The 20,047-nt window shown below is 33.0% G+C and overlaps 2 protein-coding genes across 2 annotated transcripts; both read left to right on the top strand.

Moving 5' to 3' along the window:
* Positions 1 to 3,581: 3,581 nt before the first annotated feature.
* LOC132749234 (uncharacterized) lies at positions 3,582 to 19,670 on the top strand (the record flags this gene model as incomplete). The annotated part of the gene is given in 2 exon segments (XM_060738952.1): positions 3,582 to 3,683; positions 19,289 to 19,670. A coding segment is annotated over 1 exon segment (374 nt), but the record flags the coding sequence as incomplete, so codon positions are not given.
* LOC132749235 (uncharacterized) lies at positions 4,372 to 6,709 on the top strand. The gene is made up of 3 exons (XM_060738953.1): positions 4,372 to 5,374; positions 5,673 to 5,968; positions 6,181 to 6,709. Exons 1-3 carry the CDS (start codon positions 4,372 to 4,374, stop codon positions 6,310 to 6,312), a joined length of 1,431 nt encoding a protein of 476 aa, XP_060594936.1. The 3' UTR covers positions 6,313 to 6,709.
* Positions 19,671 to 20,047: the final 377 nt, after the last annotated feature.

Here is a 20,047-nt window from a genome sequence, read left to right as displayed (position 1 = left end):
GTCTGTACACGAGAATTGATGATAAAGTACAACCTCCCCTCACGCCCCATAGCACCGGCTTGAGTAGTACTTAATAATTTTCAACACACAAAAGTGTTGGAATCAAAGTCTAGAAAGTAAAAAAAAAGACAACAACAACAACACTGAAATAGTACGGCTGCTACAAGCAGAACTTGACACCTGCTGTTTTGAAGTACTATAAAAAATCAGCAAAAAGTTTGATCTTCTGGAAGCATATAATCACTATTCCTTTTGAAATAGTAAAAATGTTCTACATCCCTCACGCCTCCTAGCACTGGCTTGAGCGGTGCCCCGTTGGCAACATTTGTTGGAATCACTTGGAATAAAGTTTTATACCAAGTTGGAATCAAGTTATATTATCATCACTATGTAAGTGGAGATACATAATTATGTACCTCTTTAGCCCACCCATAGAATGATTTATGACAGGTCCAGTTAAATTAAATGTGTGTAACTGTGTTTATTTTTTATTGATATGACAGAAAAAAATGCCCTGTCACATATATAATTTATAAATATCATTAGGAGAAATACTGAAAAAAATTACATTATGGGGCGATAAAAAATAATCCAGGGAGACTATACTGTTCGTATTAAAACATGTATGTATCAAAATACTTAATTTACAAGTACATTCGGTAATAAACAATATGAGGGAGAGACTAATCATGCATTTATATAATCTTTTTACAAGGATAAATTCCCTTTGAAATTGCATATTTCAGGTAGCCAAACATAATAAAAAAATTTTTTTTAAAATGCGGCGGCTGTCCAAAAAAACAACGTTTTCTGTTTTCTCTATAAAGTGATCACATGAATGGGTGTAACATTTACAAGGTTACGTTCATTACCATTTCATGGATACATCTTTGCTCTAATCACTTTACCTGTATTAAAGGAGCAAAGCGCGACACCTGAGTCTTCCTCAATCAATAGAGCTGAATGTCGTCTTTGTGATCTGTTAAAAAATGGCGTTATTTTTAAGGGAAAGGCCTACATCGACTTTAACCCTGCTAATAAGAAAGCAGCTCCCGAAAGACAATTTGAGCATTCTCTTGTTTTGAAAAATCCGGAAAGAAAGTTATCCCTCGGAAGCATTAATCACAACAAAATTACATAAGAATTGCAGACTCGGTTTGATTGAGTCTGTTCATGAGGGATACTGAAAAAGAGCAACTTCCTCACGCCCCCCCTAGCACCGGCTTAAGCGTACTCGATTTTCTCAACACTTAATAGTGCTGGTATCAAATGATCCGAAGACCAGAAAAATATAAATAACACGGAATTGAAGAAAGGGCAACTTTTACAACTGCCACACAGCACTTGACACCTGCTGTTGTGAAGTAATAAAAATCCGACATAAACCTTTGGTAGAATTAAAAGTATTTTGCCAAAGATGATCGAGTCTATTATATCTTTATTTTTTTCTGAAACCGACCTCGGGTGCATTTAACCCCTGTATGTATGGCACATGATATCATATAATTGCAGCTGTAATTATTTCCTATTCTTTATTTTTAAGTTTAAACTGTTTCGTGTTCATTAAAATAAATATTCCACAGAATCAAAAACGGGTTCGATAACAGGTTTTGTTTGTTTGTTTGTTTCATTTTACGCTTTTTTCCCCAAACAATATTTCAATCATATAGGCGGGTAGTTTCCTAACCATCGTTCCTGGATAGTTACACAGTACTAAAATTCCTCCCGTGCTAAAACTATCAAAGCATCTCCCGGGGATCGAACCCACGCCAGACAAGTAACTGGATTAGACTCTAACTCCTCGACCACGGAGGCAGTGAAAAAGCAGGTAACTAATTTCTTAAGTTATAGTTTTGTGGAGGATCTGCTTGTGAATTGTGTATAGGTGCAAATGTATGATGATAATAATTTCAGTATAATTATGTATAATAATGAAAATGAAGATATCAGTATTATAATGAAGATATCAGAATAATAATGAAGCGTATGAGAATGACAATAAAGATATTGGAATGACAATGAACTTTTGATAAACAAATATCTTTATTATCATTCTGAAATCTTCATTGTCATTCTGGTATGTTTATAATCATTCTTTTATTCATCATTTTCATTCTGAGATTTTCATTGTTATCTTGACTTCATCCAAAAATATTTGCAAAAAAAGTAAAACATAAATATATTCATAACTGTTTAAACCAGGAGACCTATTTTTGAACAGTTCCGAACACGTACATGTATTTTTGATGACGGACTGTACCCAACTGAAAACGTTTCCGCGTTTTCTTATCAGAAATAAAATGTTCTTTAATGTTGAAATATATATGAATGAATATATGTAAGAAAGTGTGCCAACATTTCATTTGAGGTATATGTATTAAATTATAATCATTTATTTAAAATGCGTTTACTGTAGGCCACTATATATATATAATATAGTAGGAAAGTCGTAACTTAAAATATCCTACCATGTTATTATTTTATAAAAAGTACTGTACGTGTAGTGTAATATTAATATACATTTATCTCTGAAAGCTGAATAATGAAATAAAATGCAGAATATAGATCAAAACAAAACATGGACATGGATGTCTGTGTCAGTGTTGACAGATATTATTTAAACTAAAGATGAACGTTTGTCAGTATGGACAAAATTAAAAACATAGATTATCTATAAAAAAGTATTTACCAGTAATGGGACTAGAACTAGTGTTGTTCAAGCATTATTGCAAAACAAAAAACTTATTTTCATCTTGGACATTGTATAAGACCTTGTTTTAAACAGAACTTTCCAGAAATAATGAGAAAAATCAAATGCATTCAATGCAATTGCAGTTCTACTTCATCTCACGCCAAGCATGGTGGTGCTTTAAAGATTGCAATACCATATACATGTATACCCCGAATGAATATTAAAATAATAAATCAGACTGAAAGTTGGCAGTTGTACTTACTTAGTTTAAGTATTAGCTCGCAAAAATAGTCAAATTAATATTACAAATGGCATTTGTAACGTTATGTGCACCGGAACTTGCTTCGGAACTGGTGAAACTAACCAGATTCGATCAAGCAGTATTCTTACTAGAAAAGATAATATATTTCCTAATACTTGTTAGGCTTGAAGTCGAATCAAATATCAACTAGCTAGCAGGTACATTTTTTAAACCAACTTTTTGTTAATTTGTAAGCAGACACCAAACGTTGAAAAAACTGAACGCGGAACCGGTCAAACAAATGTATCACATTTTTATTAGATTTATTTATAACAAAGTAACAGATATATTGTAATTTTTTTAACAAAAACAAAATGCTGAGGCCATTATTATACTTAATTTTATTGCATTTAGGAACACATTTACGGAAACGCTATATAATTTTATGTAAATCATTATATAATACATTTTACCATTGTGTTTTTTAGTTAATATAGAAAAACAATCAAAACAAAATCTATTATTTTTTTAAAAGTCCAAAGTTTTCATGCTATTTTTGCCTCATTATTTAGAAAATTAGAAATCTATATAGCCATAGAGGGAAAATACATTAACTACTGGTAAGTGAAGGACAATATTTAGTGTTGTGAGGCCTTTATGAATCGCGCATGCGCTGTAAAATTGAATAAAATATCAATATGGCGGAGGTTAGTCCAGGCTAAGATTTTCTTAAAATTTGAAGAAATTGATGTAAGTATCTTTTAAATCTTGTAGCCGTTATGTTACATATTTTATACTGAAACGAAATGATTACTTCATGAAACAGAAATAACTAATGTGCCAACACAAATTACAAAAAGTTAACAATTATCCCTGTTTCTCGTATTCTCGGGGTTTCTCGTATTCTCGTGGAATCATTAAAACTGATGGAAGCGACGCTCGCGACTTCCGTCGATATCCGAAAACATGTCTATTTAGCAGAGCATTTCATCTCCATTAAAAAAAATAAAAGAAATGCGGCAAAACAGATAAAAAACAAAAAAAACACTGTGGAAATAATCGTAAAATCCAGAAAATTTAATTAAATTTATCAATTTCCCCCCAAAAATCATCAGTTTTCTAGTTTTTTCCATGTTGCAGAAACATGTAGCGGGTCTCTGACGCAAGATGCTTCAAATGACAGTCTCACACTACTATTTATACAATACAGCTCAAAATATTTGTTCCACGAATAGATAATATAAAAAAGATATGAACTCCAATTAAAAACCAATAATGAAACATTGTTTGTCCTAAACACATTTCATTTTTGACAACTGCAACGGAAAACAGTAGTACTCAGTGTTAAATGCTCTTATATTTATAACTAATAAGAAACTAATAAATAAACGTAAAATTAATATATATTAGAGAGATTATGATGTAAATAACAAATTTGATGTTTAAACAAGCGGCTCTCTCGGCGGAAACGGTAACGGCGGATGAAACTGCAAGTACATGTACTAGTGAGAAATTGCCTTCAACGGTGAGCGTGAGTTACCGTGACGATGATGTTCCTAGTGGTTTTAAAAGTTCTAGCAACGAGTATAAGTCAGATAGTCATACAGTTGTCCCTGTCCCTGATCAAAGGTTATTCAGTTCCAACAAATACGAGTTGAAGTATGACTGGTTGTATTATAGTGGTGCAAAAGTTGGATATTGTTGCAAATTGTGCGAGCTTTTTTCAGCAACAGATGACAATGTCTTCATAAATGGTACAGGTCTTGGGGATCATCCAACCAGAAAATTAGAAAGTCATTTAAATGGGAAGAGCCATAAGAATTCACTCGCCAAGTATGTCTTAGTTAATACTAGTTCTACTAAGAAAGTGAAAAAAACTGTTGCAGACATGTTAACTGAAAGTTCTATGATTAAGAGGGAAAATGATATTGAGAGAAATAGAGCTTATATTAGTTCATTAATAAAAATATTGTACTTTATTGTTTCACAACGTTGGGCTCTAGACAGTTTCCAGCCAATGCTTGATTTTATAGCAGGTTTAGGCCCCACTTCTTTATCTGAGTACTTGAATGGATCTGACAGTGAACAGTCGTCCGTCTTGAAATATTCCTCATCAACAACAGTTACAGACCTTTTAACTGCAACAAGTTATGTTATTGAAAACCAATTACTGGAAAAACTTCGTAAGGCGCCATACTATGCCCTATTGGCCGATGAATCATCGGATGAGGCTCACAAAGAACAATTTGCCATTTTGGTGAGGTTTCCACACGACACAAGGGTAACTGACCAGTTTCTTGGAATAATCCATGTTGAACGCACCGATGCTGCCTCACTTATGAAGTCACTTGAAGTTTTTCTGCTTGCAAAAGGGGTAGAGATAAAAAAGGCCTTATTTGTGGGGTTTGATGGATGTAATACGATGAGTGGGGAGAACAAAGGTATTTATTGAAATTCAGGTCTTGAAATATTAATATGACAAATTGACAATCTATTCTTACAACAAATGCAACTGGCAATACCAAGAAATGCCATGTTTTTCTCCAAGCTGTAATGTTTTGTTCAGCAATTAAAATAAGATCTGATCAGATGTGAGTTTCACTTTGTATTATCTTTTTGTAAACATGACTCAAAAAAATTTGTTTGCCTTTACCAACACTTATTTACTAGAATTTTTAGATTTAATCGTTGTCACAATATTGAATGTCACTGGATTTAACTTGATCATCATCATTACAGGTCTTCAGAGAAGGTTCAGACACCATGTTCCATACCAACTCTACCTAAATTGCCGCAACCACAAACTAGCACTGTGTGTGAAGCACTTGATGCTGAGCTTTCCGGTCTTACAAGATGTTGACAGTCTTCTTCTAAGTGTTTGGAAACTGTTCCATTACAGTCCGCAGAAGTATGTTATCTTCATGGATGTACAGAAGGCCTATGGGTTGAAGAACCTTAAGATGATACGGGCTGCAGCTACAAGGTGGTTGTCGCATGGTAGGGCATGTAGACGTCTTATTGAACGCTATGTCCAGGTAATTTTAGCATAAACCTTACCAGTAGACTTCATGTATTAATTATTCATGTATTAATTATTATATATAGCAAAAATATAAGCCATTCAAAATTCTAGAATCATAATTCTTTTATTAAGGATATTAGTTATTTAAAAATATTAATAAATTTTGAAATATTACATTCTTTAATTGTTCTCGGTTCTTTGATTTCTTGTTGTTAAATAATTTAGGTTCTAGATGCTCTAGACGAAATGATTGACAGGAAGCATGACCCAGAAATTGATGGATTGAGAAACATGCTGTGTTCAAAGGGTATCCTCAGATATTCAGTTCTCGATATAATGGAATTCCCGATAGAATAAATAATCGCGTGTTTTTTTTCACGAGTTTGACGTCATTTGACAAGGAAACCTCCAAGTCAACACTGTGTATTCAGCTGCTTCAATAAAAACTGTTTTCACGGTAAAAATGTTCAGGATAAAGGTAAACTTACTCTTTTATTTACAAATCATCAATTTTATACAGTTTTCACTAATGCTTTTTTCTGTTTTATACAATCCTCCATTTTAATTTATCTGCAAGCCTCTGACAGCAGCCGATGGATGACGCAAACAAATCAACATTAGTTCTAAAAATAGACCAAGTGATACGTCACTAGCACCTGTCAAAAAAATAAAATACGGAAGCAAATCAGGGCCATAGATCTTATTAATTGCAATAGTTAAATACAGACTGGACATAATCTGTATTGAATCTAAGTTGATGTTAAGGACCATCTAATAAAGGAAATGAACACATTTTTGTTATTTATTCATGTTTAATATATGTGGTATTCAAAATAAGCAAAATATGCATTAAAAGACTGTTTATTCTGGTTCATTTCAGCTTACTCAACCTGCAGATAAGGTCAAGACTACGCTATGGTCACCAACTGCTATGACATTCAGCTTATAAAATGGTGGAAAGATGAAGGAATTCCAGTATATAGAGCTGCAAAGCTAAATGGAGTTCCTCTTACTACTTTGAGAGACCGGGTTGATAATAGAATATGAATTGATTGTGTCAAATCAGGACCCTGCCCTGTGCTTTCTTTAGATGAAGAAGCTAAATTGTGTGAACACTTAAAAGATCTTGCTTCTGTTGGATATGGTTACACGAGGGCTGAAGTAGTCAATTTAGCCTCTGATTATGCTGTTTCTTTAGGCAAGAGGAAAGATGATCAGCCATTCACTCTTAATTGGTTTTATAACTTCATAAAAAGGTGGCCAGAACTTAATGTTGTCCGTCCTTCAAGTCTGTCTGAACAACGTGCTAAATGTGCCAGTGAAGAATCTGTCACTAAATACTTTAATGAACTTGAAAGAATTTTACGTAAATATGATTTATTTGACAAACCGCACCTTATCTATAACATTGATGAAAAGGGAATAAATACTGAATATAAACCCCCTAGTGTTGTTAGTGGAAAAGATTGTAAGGCACAAGTTATCATGTCTGAGCGTGGTAAAACTGTCACTATAATAGGGGCTGGCAATGCAGCTGGAATGCAAATCCCTCCATATTTTGTTTTCCCTGGTGTCCGAATGTTAGATGGTCTCTTGGAAGGAAAAAGTCCAGGTGCTGATGGTATCATGACACCAAGTGGTTGGTCAAATAGTGTTGTTTTTAAAGATTATTTGCAAAATCATTTTATGAAGTTTTGCCAGGGAAGATCAGATGACACAATTCTTATACTGTATGATGGTCATCGTAGTCACATATCAGTAGATCTTGTTGAATGGGCTAAACAGCAAAATATTGTTCTGTTTGTCTTGCCACCACACACCTCTCATATCCTCCAGCCTATGGACATTGGATGTTTTGGTCCCTGCAACTGAAATATGCTCAAGAATGTTCTAAATTTGCTAGAACACATCACAGAGTTGTCACTCGTTATGATGTCTGCTCACTTGCTTGCAAGGCGTACTCATTTGCTCTAAGTCCTTTAAATTTACAAGCTTCTTTCAATAAGGCAGGCATTTATCCATTCAAGAACTCGTCCTCTATGGTTGAACTTTTAAAAAAGTAAAATCAAACCATCTGAACTTTACATAGTTGATGATGAAGTGACAGCATCAGGAGATCACAAAAAATCTGAAACAGCAGAAAATAACTTTTTTGATAAGAAAGGTGGTGATGTACATATAAAAATCATGAAGAAAAAACGTAAAAGCATTAATAGTATTGTTGGTGGAAAAGCATTGGAAGGTGAAACTGTAGAAAAAATGAAAAAATACATTGATGAAAGTAACAGTAAAATTAGTTCAAATGATCCTAAAAAAGAAAAAAACTAAAACTCCTAAGAACAAAAAGAATTCAGCCACCAGCTTCAATCTTCAAATAAAATGATAAACAAAAAGCCAGGTCCATCCAAACAAAACATTGAACTTTCTGAAAAATCAGACCTCTCTGATAGTTGAAAATGAATCAGAAATACCTGATGAAGATATGTGTTGCCAATGTCATCAATATTATGTAGACAAGCATTCCCATGGTGCAATAGAATTCACCCACTGGGCACAGTGTGATAATGCTACTTGTTCCCATTGGGTTCACCTTAAATACTGCTCTCCAGTCCTGTGTTGTGAGAAAGAATACAGTGTTCTACTGCAACTGTTGTTTATAGCATGTCAACACTGGGCCACCATACTTAATACAGCCTCGTTTTGAGATTTATCTCGAGTTATCGAGAATTCAAGACGCCATTTTGGAAATCCTTTTTTGACAGTTGTTATATTTTTTGAAAATATTTTTTATTCGTTATTTCATTGATTGTTAACAATTAAAAAACTTAAAGAGAATATATTTATGGATTCAATGATGTATTTAGAATAAAGGTGAGTCTTTTTTCCATTTGTTGTTTTTGCATTTTATTGTTACATTATCGAGAACCGAATATTTCAGGATACTCTGGCTGGTATCCTGATATTATGTGACCTGTTGGAACCAGTTATTGTCTTTAGTGATTATCTTCAAGGTGCCAGTATAGACTTCTCACATGTCAACAAAAAAGCCAAGGTAAAAATATTAAAATTAATTGTTGAAATTTATGATTTGATTTCTGATTAAATTATTTGTCTGACAGTCAAAAGGGATTAAAGCTTACTGTTATACATTTTAATTTTAGGATCTGACTGATGCCCTACACACCCTGACAGAGAGGTTCCATGACTCCATCCAGACTCCTGATGCTGACTTGTACTTTTCCAAGATGCCAGCTCTTTTCATGGAAATTGATGAAAGAACTATTCTGATGAGGAGATTAAGGTATTCATAATTGAAACATCAAGATGTATTCCCCAGTCAGTTAAATTGTCGTTAGTAAAATGTCATATAGAGTGAACATTATTTTTCAATGAAAAGAAAAATATTTTTTAATTGCACCAACAAACTTTTTTATGTGAATGTCCCATTTATGATTAATTTTACAGAGGGAATGATGGAGTTTACGATCCAGAACATCTTGTGAATGAAGTAGCTGTACCTATAACCCACCACCTTATACAAGAAATTGAAGATGCTTTCAGGTGCTCTCCTGTTCTTTGTGCATTTAATGCATTTAGATTGGAGTCTGTCCCAGATGACATTCAAGAACTGAAGGACTATAAGAAGGTATATTAATAGTTTAAGTTATAATAATGATTTAACAGTACCTTAAATGATACTTAGGTAACTTATCCATGCTTGTAGGAAGTTTGTCACTCTAACTGACTCAGTAAGTCAAAAAAGAGACATTTTTGCATAATTCATATTATAAAATTTAAATGAAATTATCCTATTAATTATAAATACAGTATGTAAAAAGCTACAATATACATTTTGTAACTTGACATTGTAACAATGTTGCTTAAATAATTTGTTTCTTCAGGAAGCTATTAAGACACTTGCTAGTCATTATGGTAGACCCAGACTGGATGTTTTCATGGGACACAGAGTTGAAGTTCAGCCAGTGTACACTGAGGACGCAATTGTTCAAGAGTTTAACCAATTTAAAAGACAGATGTTGATGTTGAAGTAAGTTATTAAGTAGAAAGGGTGCATATTAATTCAGTTTTAGTTGAGTTTAATGTTCCTGTTCAACCTAGTAGCATTTAATTAATAATTCAATGTTGTTTTCAAATTGCTCTGTTAAACTCCTTAAAAATTTACAGTTACAGTCAGGTTGGTGACTCCTTTTCTTAGTTACCAGTTGTTCAAGTTAACAATAAATTATTGGCATGGTTTGTTTGGAAGTTTCCTCAGCCTGCCAAGTTTACAAATGTTACTGTTTTCAGTTGTTTCCAGTTGTTTACTGTTACTGTATTTATTCATGTTATATTTCCCTTCCAGTTGAGTTGTTCTAGTGCTGGCAGATTAACTTTCAGTATCACAGTCTTTCAGTAGAATATGCAGCACTGAAATTGTTACTGTTAACCATCTAATTATTTTAGTAAGTTTATAATATTGTGTAATTATTTATCATTATGATTAGTGATAAGAAGACAGAGTTTTGTTTACTTTTATTTGAAAAGTATGACTATCACATAATAATACAACAAATGAAACATATTTATAGTAAAACTTAATACAATAAAAAGTTAAACATGTTATTAAAGCATGACTGACAGTCACACTTAGTTAAATTAATTATTATGCAGAATGAGATTCAGTTAATTATCATTTATTTGGAAATATGCTTACAAAATCTGTGGTAAATAATAACCTAATGCATCACTTATTATTTTTAAGGCACAGGAATCCAAGACCTGAACTGTATGAAGAAATGGTGAAAGATGAAGTGCTCCGCAATGCATTCCCAATAATGTTTTACTTTGTTGGGCTGGCTAAGACCATTCCAAGCAGCACAGCAAGTGTTGAGAGGACATTTAGTCTCATGAACTCTCTGTGTACTTCAAGCAGAAGCAGACTGAACCAGTCTTCTTTGGATGCATTAATGCGTATTTGTGTTCACAATCAAGGGCACAAGTCCCTTTCAAGTCAGGAACTAAATGATACAATAACACAGTTCAAAAATATGAAAACCAGAGACCTACTTTTGTGAACTAAATCATATTAGAAAAGGAATATATTTCCTCAGGAAACTTGAAAATGTTGTTTGTTTTTTTCCCAATTTAGGCCAAAATGCCGCTAAAATTCCCAATCTCAAGGGTATGGGTCATGTTCCCAAAATACTGAAAAAAAACCCTGGTTTGCGCACAATTCAAAATCATGTGCGTGAAAATCGCGCATCTATAAAAAGTAAATAAAATCGTAAAAGAATTCTGGAAACAAAGTGATCCCTCGCATGCATAATTCCATCTCCGATTTATTTGGTTGTTTTGTTTACATTTACACCGGGAACTGAAGGGAGGTAACTGTAAGCTAATTATAATAATTTAGTACCATATGTTACTGGTCACGTGAGTTGACTGAAATTAACGGAATGTTCCGTACCGACCGGAACTAGTGTGCTAGGTCTTTAGTGTAGTAAAAAATCAAGAAAAATGAGGCAATTTCTAGCTTGGCTACGATCTAGACGTAAAAGATAGGTCGATTGTTTGTATTGTCAATCCCTTGATAATCAATCGCGACAGTTCTATAATAATTTGTTTTCGTTCATAAATTAAGGGAGGACAACTTCTGCTGCCTTAAATGAATATTTTTGTTTTAAATATTTCATCGGTTGAACGCCTCATTGCAAACTTAATGCAGACGATTTAACATTGGCAGTTTATATTGGCACCCCTTTATTTTGAAAATCGCCCCCTTTTTTAAAATAGAGGGGGGAAAATCACCCATATTTTTGAATTTCTAGAATAGACACTGCACGTGTTGACATGCACAAGTGTTTGACATGTATAGTTGGCATTATAACGGGCGTATTCGTGTTATGATTTGTTTATATGGAGAAAACAGACATTTTAGTAATATGGTCTAATAGATTTTGCCTAACTGAAAAAAAGGAATATTAAAACATGATCCATAGATAAATATTCAAGGCACTCATCTGGTATTCCTTATTAGGAAATGTGAAAGTTTCCCATGTATTGAGTGACATAAAGAGAGTACTAGAAAAATTAAAACAAAAATCAAGCATATCAAGGGGGATAACTAACGCCGAACGGTGCGGCAAATGGCGGATGTCACTCCTTTTCTTTTTTCAATATACCGTAAATTTCACTGATTTTTAAATTTGCAGATTATATTAAATTGAGATTAGATAATAAAAGACCACCCGCTCGCATAATATGAAAAGATATTAAAAGGTCGGACAAACAATTTGTAAAGCCGGTACGAATCCGGATTTATGCGCCGCAATATGCGGTCCTGTTCCAGAGTTCCTATGACCAAAAGGTGTTTGGTGAAAACGAAAGTAGAAATTATAAACCAATTATTCCGTTCCTTAATTATTTCAGACATGAATCTTACCAGTTTGTGACCTCAATTTAACCAATATATAACATTAATGTAACTAAAATTTGTCCATAATCTGACCAAATTCAGACATTCTGAAAAGTGCCACAGACGCGCATAGGTAAATCTGTCCTTATTTTATTAAATCTATATACGTAGAGGTGTCATCGATAAGGATTTTTGTATCGATAAATCGGTAATGAATTATCGGCGATATATCGATTGCCAGGCTAAATTTTAGCTTTCAAGTGTTTTTAAATATTTCCTAAGGACTCTGACAAAGCAGTTATATTTAGACAAATGCAAAAATGATTAACTATGAAAACTGAACAATTTGTTTCTTTTTTTTATCATATAGCTATAAATAAAAACTAATGATTAGTAACTAGAAAGTTTAAAGCCTTTTCCATTTTACTTTAGTTGTTGTTGTTGCTATTACATACAGTACAGCTCAAGCAATTTTTCCTCTTTCCACTCAGTCACCGCGGACACTTTTAATGGCGAACAGAAAATCGCGGGGGACATACTATAGTATGCCACGGCGACAAATCACCACGGACGGGTAGTAAAAAAACCTGCAATCCACGGTTGAAAATCACAGAGATTTGCATTGATTAATTTGCATATACATGTAAATGTTCATGTAAATGTACAACGTAGTCGTCTTTTAAAAAATCAAGAAGACTTACAATGTGACTGATGATTTTAATCATTCCATAAAATTATTTAATTAGCTCGGCGATATTAATGTACATTTAACGGGGAAAATCACATCACAAAACAGTTCAATGAAAGAAGTTTCAAGAAAACGGAATAACAAAATATTAACGAAATCGTTCAACACTTTCAAGAAAATTAAATGCTTTGATGTTTCTGTGTAAAAAGTTGAAACGATAGCTAGAACACTTAAATGCCACTTATTATAGAATATACATGTACATTTAATAGCAGCCAATCTTAAGAAGTTGTTAAATCCAATCAAGGAACTAATTTATTTATTCTTTGCTCAAGACCACTTAATTAAGCAATTTACACCTACAAAAATTAAGCAATTAGCACATACACCTAATAGTGCAGCCGTGGACTAGTTCATGTACGTAAGTATTATTAGTATATATAATAGTTTAACAAATCTTTCCTTAACACATATGTTTTTACGTAAACTTTGCAAGATGCCATCACGAAATCTGATCAAAAGCCACAATTTTTTTACAGTTAATTACTACTGTGATGGGAAAATGCAATTAAGAACTCGAGGATTTATTCTCCATAATGGTGAGGTGAGTGTCGTAGAAATAAATGAGAATCTATCTGAGTGTCGTAGAAATAAATGAGAATCTATCTCATTACTTATTATACAACTACAGTACAATGTAGTCCACGGTATGCGCTATCTAAAAATTTAGATCTGTGATCATGATGAAATAAACAAATTTGTTACATTTTTTTCAGATCATAAGCGTAAATGCAACATTAAATATTTAAAATAGAGAAATGTTTAGTTCAAAAGTAAATTTGTGCGTATTATATGCTATGACCCACTTAAACTTTAGTTCTAGTCAATATTTGGAGGGAAGGTAATTAACACATGTAAATTTAACAGAAAAAATTGTTTAAATGGATCAAAGTAATAATTGAAAATTCTTAAATGATTGTAGCACAGTGCTGCACTGTTAAATCAGAAAGGTTAAAATGGCTTAAAGCAGTTGAAATTAATTATGTTAAAAGTTACTACATATTACGGTTTTAATTTCACACGCAAATCATTAAATTTTGTAATTATTTGCATACGACAGGTGTTACGTCCTTTTAAATACATAACATGAAGATTTTCTTCTATAAAAAATGTGTTTGAGTTCATAATATTTTACAGACATACAGTAATAGTAATAAATGTCCCAGTGTTATAAATAAACTAATGGTCACCCAAGAGAATACCCCTGCAATATTTCACAGTGATCCGCGGTGACAATATCCCGCAGCGCAAACTTCCCCCGATCGAGTAGACGAGCGGAAAGTCACAACTATCGCAGGGACATCGCGGTGACAGTCCACCCGTAAACAAAACGCGGGGATCGGCGGACTTTGGAAAAATTGCTTGAGCTGTACTGTAGTTACTGATAATGCTAAATCCCGTCCTTGCCGTTCCAATTAAGCCAGGTTTAATTGGCAAATTATAGTGTTTAGAATCTGATTAATTATTAAAGTTTAACACTGACAAATTTTTCTTGGCATTTTCCCTTTTGAAATCTGAATTGAGGGGTCTTAACATTCACTTCCTGTACGAAATTTTCTGCACGGAAATGGGGCGGAATTCAAAGGCAGATTCCGCCCAGAAATTTAAATTCTCCCCCGAATATACAAGTGTTAAACCATTTGCTTTTGGCACGGATTCCAGCCGGATTCCAGGCGGAAACGGGACGGATTCTGGGGCGGAATTGGGACGAAATATGCAAATGAGTTGGGGCGGAATTTTGAAGCGGAATTTTGGGGCGGAATTTTGAAGCGGAACCTTGGGGCGGAATTTCGGGAGGGGAATTGTCGAACAAAGATTCTGGCGGAATTCTGGGACAGAATTCAGGGGGTGGAATTTTATAAGTTTAACATGATCACATATTTTGGATAAAATTATCACATTAAATTTTCTTTCACAAAATTTAATATAAAAAAATATCATATCCTTTAGTCCAAATACAGAATAGAATACCCTACATTCACTATAACACAACCAGTCTTTTTTCTAGCTGCAGGTTTTGGAATCTTAGATCCAACACTTTGTTTTTTTTTGCAATTATTTTTGCTGGAAGGGTTTCAATCATAAATTTGTTTCAAATGTTTCTGATTATTTAAATTACTATTTCTTTAATCCATGTCTGTTTTAAGTCCACTGCCTGTGTTTCCTAGAACTTCTTGTGTTGTGCTCACCTTTAATAATAAAATTCATAATTAATTGAACAAAAATTTTGTAATGAATTAAATGTTTTATTGCATAATCATATATATGCAGTTATATTTTATATTTTTTAATAATATCAAATTTTATGTTTCAACAGTATTAAATATTAACTATGCTTATAAAGCATATTAAAAAATAGTAAAGCAACACAGAATCAGTTATTCAAGTGTACAAGTGTTTAAGAATTGCTCTGTATAAGAATTAACTGACTGCTTTATGTGTGACACTATTTATTACCGGGTATGTATTTTCAAGGAAAGATGTAGAATAGTAAAGTATTGAGATTTAAAAATATACCTTTTCAGGATAAATACTGCATATCATTATTAAACACCTGGCATCTCACAGTCAGCATTAAGTCCCTGAGCAGCCTGCAAATATGAATGTAAAATGTAATTTTAGATTGTTTCCATTGGAAACACAACACAAACATGTAAAATAATAAATGATTATGATGACCCTGTTTCAAACTGTACAAACTACTGATTGTACCATTTAGTCCTATTTAATCAAATTTATTTAATTTGTTTAATTTTCCAGGAAATTGAAAAGATATACTTACATGCTATTTTTATTACAATATACACATCATTATATTAACAAAAAATCATTGAATAATTTTTTATCTTGCAAATAATACATGTATTAAAGATTTAAAACAATTATCAGAAAAAAAACAAATGTACGAAGTTGAAAATATTAAAACAACAATTACCTCTAATGTTACAAATTTTAGTTGGCTATTTAGTATTGATAGTTTTCATATAAAATTAATGTAACTAAAGGTTTATAATTACCTGATTATGTTATACATCTCCTGGTCCCATGTTATCATACCAATTACTTTAACACTTTGAGATCTTAAACAAAACTTTATTCCAAAATTGTTAAAATAACAAGTACATCCTCTGTAAATTTTGCACTCTTTTTGCTGACCCAGATATCTTAGAATTCAAAATTCACAAACAGTTTACTGTATAATTTGACCGGTCCATCATTATGTAAAACAGGGTTTATTTACTCATCATCTTAACTTTCATTCATTGATGTAAAAGAAAAAATCAAATAACAAATAGATATTTATAGATTTTAAAAACAATTACAAATTTTGTACAAAAAAATTGCAATATGTCCTAGACAAATTCTACATATGCAATTTCTAATGTTATCTCTCCCCAAAATAATTACATGGAACAGCCTGATCTGTTGGAATGACCAGTTGAGTAAATTAGTCATGCGTAGATGATGGGAAACTGCTGGTCAGTAGAGTTTTATCAGAGCTCTGATCTGTGTAGTGTAAAATCTCAGTGAATATACATTGTAAGTATTTATTTACCTATGGTAAATAAAAGCAATTATTGGGCATACTGGTTGATCAATTTTATATAGATTAAAGGGGCATAATATATGAGATTATTTCATGCACTGTTTTGTTTCTGTTTATTTTATTTTAAACAAAATCATGAATTCTTAGAATTTAAAATGGCAAGCACACTTATAATCTAGTCCCGATGTGACTGCCCTATATTATTTTAATGTTGCTTTCAGATGATATCCTTAAATCGTATTTAAAAATTCATAATACAGTTAATGTATTATAATACAAGCTGTATGAAAAATCTTTATATTATAAACTTAAGCATTTTGGAGGTGAATGTTTTCAAGTTCTACACTAAGATTATTACAGTTGTTTTTCAGTACAAAAAATATAAATTAGTCTGCCAATGTATCATTAATGCCACATTTTTTTATTTAAAAAGAAGGCCTATTTTTAATGTCTAAAAAAAATAAATATATTAATTCTAAAAATACACCTGTAATTATTGGTTCAGCAAAAAAAATAAGTACAGTAGGTAAAATGTTTGCAAATGCAAAAACAAGAGTACAATTATGATTTGGACATCTTATATGTGAAATTCTGTTCAAGAAAAATGTTTAAGTATAGAATTCCGCCCATAGTGAAGACTATTCCTTCCCAAAAAATTTCAAAATTGAAAATTCTGTCCAAGATGAAATGTTTAAGTATAAATTCCGCTCAAAATAAAATTCCAGCCGGAATTTTTCTAGTTTTCCGCCCAGAAAAGTGAACAAAATATTTTTCTTGTGAGACAGAATGGCACGGATTTTGCGTTTCCGTCCCTGGTCCGCCCAGAAATCACTGATTCCGTGCCAATTCCGTGCCAATTCCGCCCAGAATCCGTGCCAAAATTTCGTACAGGCTAGCACGCATGCGAGATTACAACGAAATTAGGCAGCATTCGTTAGAGACACTGGGAGGTAACTTTGGCATTGATTTCCGTTTTCATTTAAAAAAAAATTGTTTCTGGCTTCCATAACTTTATATGTTGCTTTTATTTTGACGTTTTGCAACAGTAAACAGGTCTATCAGTTCTATAAAAACTGTTCGCTGAAGTCTCTTTAGCTAGAAATATATGTGCATTTGATATCCGATATTTAAAAAATGGAATCGATATCGAATCGGATAACAAAGATCGTTGATACACCGATATCGATTGAATCGATGACACCCCTTGGCCCTATATACATGTATATAATATAAACAAGGCATACAAGTTGTGGCCTCCCATTTCCAGCACGGGTTCGTAAAAAGCATTGACACGTGTAAAATACCATCTTTTCCATCAAAAGTTATTGTAGAAGTTAATCATCGATCCTGGTGGGAAATTTTAGGGATAATTAGGGCTCATCAGATGGGTGGAAGTCATTTGAGTGTCGGCACTTCTTTGGTAGGGAATACACATGTGTAAACATCAAAGATTGGCAGATTCTTTTGAAGAGCAGACTAGTCAATTGTCAGAGGTCATCATGTGTGTAAATTTTGCGTATGCAATGATTTTTCTTGCTTAATTGGGAAGAGGCCTTAGCCTCTTTAATTTGGGAAAAATTATCGCTAAAATTGCTTATTTGGGAAGAAAAAAAGCAGGTTTAAGTTCAGATTTTTGGGAAAACTGCATGATTTTTAAGAAAATTTCAATTGGGAAGAGGCCCTTTTTCGGAGTCTGTTATATAAATCACTGGTAATTTTTGCGTATGTTATTTAAGTTGGAAACATTATATCTCATTTATTTATTGATGCTACTTTGTTGGCGAGTGTTTTCGTGTATTTTCGCACAATTGAATATTGACAGTCTGCGATGAATTTTTGTTAAAGTTTAAAATTTTTAAAACAGGGGGCAAATTATCTGACCTTTAGAAATTTAAGAAGACAAATGCTGGGTGTGTTATTTTTTTTCAGATGTACATATGTATTTTAGTAAATTACCGTGTGTAAACTGTAATAAATTGATCATTGGTCACCCAAGAGAGCGGAATGTCCCTGCAATATTTCACAGTGATCAACAGTGACGATATTCTGCAGCACAAATTGCACCCGATCGGGTGATAACAGAAAGTCAAAACTGTAGTAGGGACGTTGCCGTGACAATCCAACCTTAAAATAATTGCAGGGATTGACGGACTTTAGTAAATTGTTAAAGCTGTACTGTGCATTTATCGAAAGTAGATTTATAATTGATATTGAGATATGTTTCTTATTTCTCTTATGGTTAATAAAGTTTCCTTGCTTATAATTCCAAAGAAAAAAAGACACAAAAAAAGTCTCGAGATGACATCTAACATGTCTTCCAAGTTCTACTTTAGACGTAGAAATGGTTGAATTGATTTTGGCTGCTCAATGAGGAACAATTAATATCTACTTCTGTATAATATGTGATGACCGTTTCTAACAGCGAATCTTAGATGAGCAAACTGGGGCTAATATATGGCCCTCTAGTGATAGTAGCAATGCCTTCATTGTATGTCAAAGTTCATGGTCCCTTAACTGGGGCCAGCTTTCAGGGCATACAAGTGTTTGTGATCAGTCATAGTTAATAATGGTTTTCCTTGGATTCTTACAAATTGTAGCTAAAAATATTTTTTGTTTGTTTTAGAAATCAAGATGGCACATGAGATACATTTAAAGAATAACAAATACCGGCAGTGGGTTAAGGCTGGCCTAGGCTTGGGTTATCTTAAAGAGGGACTTGCGCCATTTTGTGATGACATTGGAAGACAGCAGCACAACGATATTATTAACAAAATACAACAAACAAAGACTCCTCAACCAAACGTACCATGTGGCGACTGTCAGATAACAACTCTCCAGCCAGATCATGTCCGAGTCTCAAAAGGGATATGTCCCCTCAAACAAGATAAATGTAACTGTTGTTTTCCTAATAATAAGAGACCCTGTCCAAACAACGTATGTGGTGCCATCTATGACAGCATTATACAGTATCATGCATCAATACCACCGGCACCTTTTTGGAAAAACAGTGATGTCCAACAGTGGTCAACAGAACCATGGGAGGTTTGCAAATGTTTTATAAATGCTCCTGGGTACAAGGACAAGACATCAGCAGTCGACACTGATTGCACGGGGTTGCTTCATGTTATCATAAATAACAATTACTTTCATAGCCATATTGGATGCAATGTTACCGGACAAAACAATCTTTTTTCAAAAGTAACTAGATTTGTATACTATAATTATTATGTTTATTTTAAATTTTGTAGAATATTAAGCTTTAATGTAATATTAAGTCTGTTAATTAAGTATAAAAGCAAAAGAGAATATTTTTACCTTAGTGCAGTTATTGATTAACTCTTTATTATACCCCCAAAAATGAAGTTTGGGGGGTATATAGGAG

This window comes from Ruditapes philippinarum, unplaced genomic scaffold, assembly GCF_026571515.1.
Source record: "Ruditapes philippinarum isolate M1 unplaced genomic scaffold, ASM2657151v2 ctg12866_1_1_1_1, whole genome shotgun sequence".
Taxonomy (NCBI): domain Eukaryota; kingdom Metazoa; phylum Mollusca; class Bivalvia; order Venerida; family Veneridae; genus Ruditapes; species Ruditapes philippinarum.
Note: the sequence above shows the minus strand (reverse complement) of the source record. Positions and strands in the feature narration are given on the sequence as shown.

Bases quoted from the DNA above. Each gene is read 5' to 3' on its own strand.
- LOC132749235 (XM_060738953.1), top strand. From the start codon at position 4,372: ATGTTTAAACAAGCGGCTCTCTCGGCGGAAACGGTAACGGCGGATGAA. The intron at 5,375-5,672 runs GTATTTATTGAA...TCATCATTACAG, and splicing joins GATGAGTGGGGAGAACAAAG to GTCTTCAGAGAAGGTTCAGA. The intron at 5,969-6,180 runs GTAATTTTAGCA...TAAATAATTTAG, and splicing joins TTATTGAACGCTATGTCCAG to GTTCTAGATGCTCTAGACGA.